Raw genomic sequence first — 10,446 nt, forward strand, 5'->3', positions numbered from 1 at the left:
AAAATAGCAAACGGAAAAGGGGGGACAATCTGAATTCATTTCTTCTACAAGATAGCCTGACCAAGAAGATGCCAAATTCAAAGTGTTCCCAAAACACGTAGTTTACGATTTTGAATACAAGAATGACGGCCTCTCATGAGGCCCCCTCCTTAGGACCTCAACTTGGGCAACACAAGCCCTTCTCCGGGAGAAATCGCTCTCTTCCGGACCTAGAAGCGACCGGGTTCATTGCGTCATTTTCAGAAGACGCGTACATCCCTCCTCCGACGGATCCTTTTAAGGGACAAATCAATTTGTGACTTATTTTGGCGCATTTCGATGACGATTACAGATGCTCACCAATAGAAATGCCCGGTTTCCGTTTTTCCAACTAGATCCCGCCCCCTGGAATGGGGAATCAGTATCTGGAAAAGGAAAAAAAAAAAGCTGGACGTGGAGGCGGGGCCAAATAAGGAAGCGGAAGCGGAAGCGGCGGCTGCGGGACGACAGTCCGCGCGAGTCCTGGTCTTGGTCCCACGTGTTGGGTGAGTGTATTGCCTTTATCCGCCGTTCCAGGGAAGAAATCGCACCCTGCTCTTCCCGCTATGGGAATCTGTCTCCCTTCTGGTCTCTAAGAGGGTGGAAGTGTCCGGATCTGTTTGCAGCCGGCGGTTTCTTCTATGGCTTTTTCCAGAGTTTGGGGATTGATGGGACTCTGCCTGGCAGAGAAAGCGGGTTTAGCCTTCATGCTCATCTGTTTCGCCCGGGCATCTCTGCATCTTCCTCCCAGTGTCTTTGTGGAGTGTTCGACAAAATCCCAGTCGGTGCTTTCTGCCGTATTCACAGCCTAACGTTTGCCAGGTGTAAGTTCTAGGCACTGGCAAAGAAGAGTGCTGTTTGCCAGGTGTAAGTTCTAGGCACTGGCAAAGAAGAGTGCTGAGCTAGGTGTTAATTTAACAAGTGTTCTATTAACCCTGCTCCCGCCATGTGGAAATCTAGGAGGCTCCTTTTAAACTGGCCTGTCAAGAGCTAAATCCTGGGGTGGGAGGTCTAGAAAAACAAGGGTATTGAGCTGGGATCCAGGGGTGTGTACGATCAAGCTAGAGAAGAGGTTCTTTAAAGCGAAGAGAGTTCTCTGTCATGGAAAACGAACGTTCCATTTCTCGTTCGTAAGAAAGATTAAAAAGTTTATAAGCACGAGAGAAACATGACAGACTTCTAAAAATAATCTATGGAATTTAGATTTTTAAAAAGTTGCACAACGTAATGATTATGCAATAATCATTAATAATTTTAATAATCATTAGTGCGTGTCATTAATGGTTGGGTTAAAGTGGTGGCAGTGGAGATACAAGTTGGAGGGATCATTTGAAAAAAGGTTGAAGAGGAATTGAGTCTTCTGACAAACAGTAACTTGAGTCAAAGAGAAGACAACGTGAACGGTAAAATCGTAGGTAAATCTTTGAACAAGGAACAGATGAGGGCCTGTGACAGAAACGGGGATGGATGAGGATATTGTTTAGGGAATTTATTTTGAAGAAAAAATAAATGGAAAGAGGTTATTTTTTTGTGAGGGAGTGCATTCGGTTTTTCTTGAGGCTTACTTTTGGCTCTAAACCCAGAGATTATTCCTGGTGGTGCTTGGTGATTCTGGGAGATCGAACCCTGGCTGGCCTATTGTATTATCTTTCTGCTCAAAATAGTTTTCTTTTTAAAAGGAAAATTTTTTATTTAACTATTTCCAAGGGTGTTTTATTCCAGAATTCTTTTAGCATCTATTACTGTCTTGGGAAATTATTTTTCAGTGTGTAGATTTATACTTTTCCTCTAGAAAGTCAACTTTAGAAATGAAATGAGTTTATAACTTTGGAAGGAAGAGGAGGAATAGAACAACAAAAAAAGTGACTGTCAAAAGGCATGCTAGGTGGTGGGCACTGAACACTGGTGAGATGACCTTTACTCTGAGTGTAAATCAGGGTCTTTCAGTGATTGATGGGCTTATGATAGTGTCTGCAACTTGGGGTTTCTGTGCCCAGAGGCAACTTGTTAGGCAAATTCCTTTAAATGGGAAAATATTTCAGTGTGATCTTTTGGGGTATCATTGAAAACAACTTGGTTCCCTCTAAAAGAAAAAGGAATAAGGAAAATTTGGAGGGCCAGAGGTTACTCTGTGGACTGCATGTGAGAGACCTGGGCTCATTCTTGAGCATTTTGAGTCCCAACATGCTGCCACGAATGAACCCAGAAAACCCCTACCACTCCCCAAATAGAGATTAAGAAATTAGTTGGCCATGTTGCCAATTTCTCATCAAAAGACTCCCCAGTTTAGTCAATTTGTGAGCACTGCCACTTGTATCTTTTTTTTTTTTTTTTTGGTTTTTGGATTTTGGGTCTCACCCGGCAGCGCTCAGGGGTTACTCCTGGCTCTCTGCTCAGAAATAGTTCCTGGCAGGCACGGGGGACCATATACGCTGGGGTTCGAACCAACCACCTTGGGACCTGGGTCGGCTGCTTGTAAGGCAAACACCGCTGTGCTATCTCTCCGGCCCCGCCACTTGTATCTTATTTAATGTAAATATGTTTTTAGCCAGCACTGTTACTAAAGTAATGCCTCCAGAAACACACTAAAAGTTAGTGTTTTGTTTTTTTTTATGTTGAGAAATGGTATATTTTCTGCTTTAAGAATATTAATAGTGTCTCTAATTCCTAGATATAGATTCCTTTGGTATAACCAGATGATAATTCATCTCTGGACCTGGATCAAATGTGGTAACAACAGTTAATGCCTTTTACTGGATAAAAAGCAATTTACTTTTTTTTTAATTGTTTCAGAGTTGCTACAATGGAAGTCAAAGGGAAAAAAAAATTCTCAGGAAAAGGCTCAAAGACATCACAAGAGAAGGGAGTTTCAAAGAAAAATGGTAAGGTAGCTGTATCATACACATTACATGTGATTGATTTGGCTCTTATAATAGAAGATTCGGTGAGATAAGGGATATATTAAAGAGTTCAGTTTATATTCTTGATCTAGGATTAGGATTAAAATAGTAAGAAAATGTAGCCATAATTAATAAATATGTGCCTAGATGCTCTCTGAAATTTAGATAGTTAAGCAATTCCCAGAATAATTGAAGGATGTGATTTTGCTACCTCAGATAGCAATGCAATTGTCTCATTTTGTTAATCAGTTATATTTTAATACTCTGTAAACTGATTGAAATATACTTGATAATAAACCCGATCTTTTTTTTTTTTTTTTTTTTTTTTTTTAATCAGTCCACACCAGCATTCCTCAGGGTTCACTCGTGGCTCTGTGCTTAGGAATCACTTCATAAGGTGTTCCAGGAACTAAACGAGGAACTGAGGGAATTGGTCATGGCTCAACTAAGTGTAGAGAAAATGCTCTATCTGCTCTTCACAGCAGCCCTAAACCAGATCTTCAGAATTGTGATGTCTCTATTATTCCATCAGGTGTCAGTATTGCAAAATAGTGAAGTTAAGGATTGTATAAAGAACTAAATGTTTCCTAAGCATGTTTTTTTCTTATAACATTCTTATAGCAGATCTGTTATAGCTTTTGTCTCATTTGTTGGGTATTGTTAACCAAAAATTTTTTTTATCAAATAGCTTATTACAGATTTAGGGAAAAAATTAATGAAATTTTTTTTTATTAAGACGTTATGATTTACCAAGTTTTCATAATACAGTTGTTTGAGGCATTAAATGTTTGAACACCAGCCTCACCACCATTGTGACCTTCCCTTCACCAATGCCACCAGTTGCCTACCACCACCCAAGCCTGCTCCCTTATAAGCATGAACAGATTTACTTCATAATGTTTATTACATCCTAAAAGCAAATAGAATTATCAAAACTTAGATCAACAAGCATCAATTTGAAGTAATCGCTCCATAGTGTAAAGTGTAGGGGTTTACTGAGTTTTGATTGATGCTTGATGAGCCTGCTGTATTACTACTTACGTTCACCGAATTGGGTAGACTGTTATGTAGCTTTCCATCAGACTTCTGTGATACTACTGGACTGACACTGTTATAAAATTTTGAGGTATTAAGTGGCTGCACCGTCCAGGATTTTTATAGATATGAAACAGATTTGGTGGTTTGGAGGTTTACTTAGGTTATGTAGTGGGTCTTGGCCATTTCTGTTGGAGAGTTTATAGTACAGCACTGGGCTGCTGAGGTTCATGCAGAGAGAGGAATCTGTCCGCACTCCTTAAAATGCTACAGAGAGGAGTGCCAGAGAGATAGCACAGAGGTAGGGAGTTTGCCTTGCATGCAGCTGACCTGGGATGGACACGGGTTTGATTACCAGTATCCCATATGGTACCCCTAGTCTGCTAGGAGTGATTTTTGAATGCAGAACCAGAGCACCTGAGCACTGTGGTGTGGCTATAAAAACAAGAAAAAGAATGCTGCAGAGGTATCAGCAGACTGTATTAATTGGGAAGTACTGATGGCTTTTTCTTTATAATTTTAAAGGATTTTAATACAAAAACTATTTTAGTCCCTTATTTTTTAAATATTTTAAACTGGAAATTTTGAAAGACTAACATTTTTGTCTAAATAACATTCAATCTTCATTTCTTCTTAGATGGTTATTACACTATTCAGACATAGAAAATACTTAAATGATAGTGTTACTAAACTAAAATATAAAGCTGTCTGATTGTTACTTTTATTTATAACAGGAATAATAACAGACTAGCAGTAGCTGCTAGCTCCAGAACAGAGCATTCTTAATTTGTATACCCAAGGACTAGCCCTGTCTTGTGTCTTGGTTGACCAGCAGTTATACTGAGGGGATAGACCAGTAGTTTTCAGCTTTTCTTCATTATACCTGGGCACTAGTCCACAAAGTAGTGATTGAAGGCCCCTGCTCTAGAATATCTGTCCCTAATTTTTGGTTGCACACACATTTCTTTAATTTATAGATTCTCCATAATGAGTGTGCGTGCCTGCCTGCCAGTCTGTCCTCTGTGTGCCCATGTCTGTTCCTAGCATCACTTGGGGTGCTTCAGGAATTAGACAATTGTTGCTCTAACGTATGCTCTAATTGCAGAACCATCTCCCAGCTCCCTATAACTTTTTAAGTAGAGGGTATGTAAAAAGTGTGATTCAGCTCTAACAAGTAAAGTGCTTCACTAGAGTATAATATTCAGTAACAAATACAGCTCAGAAAATAAAAGGGATAAAAGGGATCTTGGTTCATGATCCTTAGATTAGTAATTATTTGTTATTGCCATTAGATTCTAGTTCTTCAAAGATGCTCCCAAGAAAACTTGTTAAGGATGGCAGACCTAAAACCACACCTAAAAACTTTGAGAAAAGTGCCACAAAACTTGGAAAAAAGGGTGTGAAACAGTTCAAGAACAAGCAGCAAGGGGATAAGTCACCAAAGAATAAATTCCAGCAGGCAAATAAAACTAACAGGAAAAGAAAATTTCAGTCTAACAATAAAAGTGATGGTAAGTACTGATCCCTTTAGCAGTTTTTGTGGGAGCCAAAAGTGCATTAGCGTTTGTTCTAGAATTTCAGTAGGTTCCTCCTTTTCTTGTCACTTGGGCAGGAAATATCTTCTTTGTCAGAATTGCCCTTTGCTGCTTATAGAGTTCATTTCTTCACCTCCTGAAAGTACTTTACCTGGGGCCGGGCGGTGGCGCTGGAGGTAAGGTGCCTGCCTTGCCTGCGCTAGCCTAGGATGGACCGCGGTTCGATCCCCCGGCGTCCCATATGGTCCCCCAAGAAGCCAGGAGCAACTTCTGAGCGCATAGCCAGGAGTAACCCCTGAGCGTCACAGGGTGTGGCCCAAAAACCAAAAAAAAAAAAAAAAAGTACTTTACCTGGGGAGTTAAGCTAAGTTATAAATGGCTTCCTGTAGTGAAATCTCCAAAAAGCATTTTTTATTGCAGACTAGAATAATTTTTCCATTAAAAGTTATTTGTATTCTCCATGCAGTGTACTAGAATTTAGAAAAAAAAGAATCAGCAGGGATGATACCAGACTTTCCCAATATGGTGGTTCATTTTAAATAATCAGAGTGTCTGAGCTAAATATTTGATTTTGCTTAGAGTACCTTGCTGAAGGTCAATATTTGGACCACTCTAATGCATTAAGCCAATTTGCTGACTCTTAATAATAGGCAATTCCGGGGAAGGTATAGTATAGACATTAATTTAATTAAGTTTGACTTGATTTAGGACAAGTTGCTAAATCATTGTAAGTGTTTGCAGAGCTCCTGTTTGTGTATTAAAACATAATCACTATATAGCAGTATTCATTATTATATTGGTTCATGTCTTAACCAGAACTTTGCTGTTCAGTTCTTTATGCCTGTCTTGTACACTGCCTTGTACTGGTTTCAGACAAGCAGACTTCTCTGCAGCATCATGAGCATTTCTCTTGGAGCTTTCGTTTTCTTTTTTCCCAACATGTCATAGTCTGCAAGTTCCTTTGTTGTAAGCTAAGACCACTGCTATGATCTCTTGTCATTCTAGCCACCTTACCCTATTTCTGCTTAGGGCTGCTCACTAAATGGATGGGAGCCTGCAAAGTGGGAGATGGAGACAAATTCAGGAAAGAAAAGTTTTATTTTTTAGTTGGGAAACAAGGTGTTCTTTCATCCTCTAATCCCTTTTCTCTTCATTCTCTACTTTTCTTTCCATCTCTCATCAGTTTATTTTTCAGCTTCACTTTCCTACTTCCTTTTTCCTATCCTTTAAAATATGCCTTAACAAACTGTCCTAGGGGCCGGAGAGATAGCATGGAGGTATTGCGTTAGCCTTGCATGCAGAAGGATGGTGGTTCAAATCCTGGCATCCTATATGATCCCCTGAGCCTGCCAGGAGCGATTTCTGAGCGTAGAGCCAGGAGCAACTCCTGAGCGCTGCTGGGTGTGACCCAAAAACAAAACAAAGAAATAAAATAAAAAACTGTCCTCTCCCAAGTGGAGTATTTAACACCTGCATTTTAAACATACACATACTCATTTCATCAGATCCTGCTTTTGTGCCTTAGTAACTAATGTTCCTGGCACCTCAAAATAGAATTCCAGATTTATTTTAAACAAACAACTGGAAGGAGCTAGATATAAAACGTCTCCAGAGTTTATTTGTATAATCTTTGTTTATATAAATATTGAGCCAATCAGATGGTTAGCTATAAACCTAGCATGACACAACAAGGGTTCCATCTATTTTTGGAATTAAATGAGCTCTAGAACAATTATCTGCAGCTGTATAGTATATGATGCTCTAATACTAGTGGCAAGTATGCTTTTTAAATATAGTCATCTATGTATAGGCTGGGAATAAATAAGTGCCTTGAATATTGTATAAGGGTTAAAAATTAAGTTCTTGAAAATTATCACTTTCATGGTACATGTACAAACAGTTTTAAGTGATAAAAATTCTGACTTTTTGAAAAAGATTAATAGAAAGCATGCATAATAGGGAAGAGGTAGAAATAATTAAAATATTGAAGGGTCATGATTACAAAATGATTTTGTTTTCTAAAGATTATTTTATTTTATTGGGGAAGCAGGGGAGGAGGCCAGAGTCAGACCTGACTGTTCTCAGGACTGCATTCAGGGATCACGTCTAGCAAGGTTCTGAAGATTGTATTGCATGCCAGGGATGAACTTGCATTGGCCATGTGCAAGGCAGGTACCTTGTCTGCTGTATTTAGTCCCTGGCTTGGTACCTTTATTTCTCTAACTTGAAGGGATAGTGTATCCTCATCACAGGATTGTTGCAAAAAGTAAAATGAGAATAACAATGAATTGTTGAATGCAGTGGCCTTTCTGTTTTGTTTCATTTTTTAGTTTTTGGGCCACACCTGGCAGTGTGTTGGGGTCACTTCTGGTGGTGCTCAGGGTATCATTAGTATCTGGGATCGACTCAGAGTCTACTGAATGCATTGAAGTCCTTTAAGCTTTCCCAACCCATTTGCTGTCTCTGGCCCCTATTTTAAATTTGGACTAATTTTGCTTTATTGAGAAATTATTTGTTTCAAAGTAGAAAAATTTAAAGTATAAACTTACAAGGAATGTTTTTTCCTTTTGGTTTTTATGAGTATTGATCCTGATAATTATTGTCCTGTGGCCTTAATTGGTATAGTTTATGACTCAACATGTCAGGTATTGGTGAAAACTGTAACTCTTATAACTAGAATCAGCATCCAAGAAACCCAAATGGGATGACTTCAAAAAGAAGAAGAAAGAATTGAAGCAGACCCGGCAGCTCAGTGATAAAGTCAACTATGACATTGTTGTTCGTGCTAAGCAGATTTGGGAGATCATAAGGAGGTAATCTTTATTACTCTTTTTGAGATTATGGAGGGAAAAGAGTGGACCTTAAAAATACTGAGATGTTCTGAAACAGATCTTGGGCTTTCTAGGGAGTATTTGGAACACTCCTGTAGAGGCATCTGTATATGAATATATGCCCATTGCAGAAATATGTGAAATCATTTGGATGGGGTCAGATAAGTTCATGGAAATGGCTGAGAGTTAAAATGGATTTGACATTCTAAGATTTCTAAGGAAATGAACGGCATTCTCTAATCGGCTGGGGGTTGAGATACTTAAGTATGTCATCTCTTGGACTTATTTTCTTTTCTTTTGAAGTTCTGGCTGTAAAGATTTAGATTGATGCATAAAATTATATCTTCTGAGATGAGTTTCTACTTTTGAGAAAATTACTTTGGCTGCTCTGGGATAGTAATTTGAATGTCAGAGGTTTGCTGCCTTCAAAGAAAAAATTATACTGAACTGGATGAATATAAAATGGTAGTGTTTTTTTTTTGTTGTTGTTGTTTTGTAAGTTTAGAATAATGTCTTAAACTATGTTTTCTCCCTCTTCTTTTTAAGGAAAGACTGTAACAAAGAAAAAAGAGAGAAGTTGATGAGTGATTTGCAGAAGTTGATTCAAGGGAAAATTAAAACTGTAAGCAGGATATATGGTTGTAATTTTTAAGTGGAAATGGATTCAGTTCTTATTAAAGATTAATTGCCCATTCATGACAAATAAATAGAAATTTTAATGTAGTTTATATCAAATTTTATATACTTTCCTCTTTCCAGTTTGAGCTGTATTTAACTTATAATTGTCAATGCAAGTATATAGCACAATGGTTTGATATACACTGAAATAATTGCCACTCAACTTCAGATAACATCCACATCATCAAGTATTTTTATAATACTTTGTAAACAATAAATTTAATGGTGAAGGTTCTGTAAAACCACTTAAGCATTTGAACATATTGTATTTTATGTATTTAAATATTTTTATGTGAAAAGTATTCATTTAGTAAAATTCCACATACGTCCTATATTTTCTAGTGGAAATCTAAGATTTGTATACTAGAAATAAGGATAGTGCAAGGTGTTGTTTCAGAAAATATAACATACTTACAAAGAACAATGATTTGTAATGCATCCTACCCACTATACTATAGTTTGAGAAAATCTTCAGTGAGAATGAGTCTAAAGGTGCAAACTATCTTTCTTACAGATTGCATTTGCACATGATTCAACTCGTGTGATCCAGTGTTATATTCAATTTGGTAATGAAGAACAAAGAAAACAGGCTTTTGAAGAATTGCGAGGTATTTTTTAAGATAATTATAATTATTTATAAGTTACTTTTTCTTTTTTTTTTTTTTTTTTTTTTTTTGGGCCACACCCGGTAATGCACAGGGGTTACTCCTGGCTATGTGCTCAGAAGTTGCTCCTGGCTTGGGGGACCATATGGGATGCCGGGGGATCGAACCGCGGTCCGTCCAAGGCTAGCGCAGGCAAGGCAGGCACCTTACCTTTAGCGCCACCGCCCGGACCCAAGTTACTTTTTCTTGAACTACTCAATTTCCCTGGAAAATAATTTGTGGAGGAAAGGCAATGTACTCTATGTAAACCTTTTGTTATTTGCTTGCTTGCTTAGAACAAAGAGTTTTGTGTTTGTATTTCTGGGATTGTGTGTTTAGTTAGTTTTTTATTTTTGGAGGATTGAAATGAGGTTATCAAATCATTATAATATATTTTGGTTTTTTTTTTTTTAGGTGATTTGGTTGAATTAAGTAAAGCTAAATATTCCAGAAATATTGTTAAGAAATTTCTCATGTATGGGTGAGTTATTTTATTTTAATAGTATTTTTTATTTGCTTTTGTTTTTGGATTGTTAAAGAGGGTCATTCCCAGCAGTGCTTGATTTCTTGTTCAGGTTGGTATTGGGGAGCTATGTACTTAAGGGTGGACAAGGGTGGTACCAAAGAAAACACCCATGACTTCACACATACAAAGCATGTGTTCAAGTAACTACACATTGAAACTCTAAAGTACCACATATACTCCCTTGAGCAGGGGTGGCGAACACGTGGCTCTTTGCCTCTTCTCATTCTTTTGTGTCCTGTGGCTCTTTGCCAAGTTTGGATTTTGTTCTACTGCTTCTGA

The 10,446-nt window shown here is 38.0% G+C and overlaps 1 protein-coding gene across 1 annotated transcript in view; it reads left to right on the forward strand.

The window, feature by feature from the left end:
* Positions 1 to 458: 458 nt before the first annotated feature.
* Positions 459 to 10,446, forward strand: part of PUM3 (pumilio RNA binding family member 3) — a 48,293-nt gene continuing 38,305 nt past the window's right edge. Inside the window, exons 1-7 of the mRNA XM_049773314.1 lie at positions 459 to 524; positions 2,812 to 2,900; positions 5,246 to 5,464; positions 8,166 to 8,301; positions 8,866 to 8,941; positions 9,512 to 9,605; positions 10,056 to 10,122. Coding sequence (XP_049629271.1) covers positions 2,822 to 2,900; positions 5,246 to 5,464; positions 8,166 to 8,301; positions 8,866 to 8,941; positions 9,512 to 9,605; positions 10,056 to 10,122 — 671 coding nt within the window. The 5' untranslated portion in view covers positions 459 to 524; positions 2,812 to 2,821. The remainder of the gene's footprint in view (positions 525 to 2,811; positions 2,901 to 5,245; positions 5,465 to 8,165; positions 8,302 to 8,865; positions 8,942 to 9,511; positions 9,606 to 10,055; positions 10,123 to 10,446) is intronic.

The sequence above is a fragment of the Suncus etruscus genome, chromosome 1 (assembly GCF_024139225.1).
Source record: "Suncus etruscus isolate mSunEtr1 chromosome 1, mSunEtr1.pri.cur, whole genome shotgun sequence".
NCBI lineage: Eukaryota > Metazoa > Chordata > Mammalia > Eulipotyphla > Soricidae > Suncus > Suncus etruscus.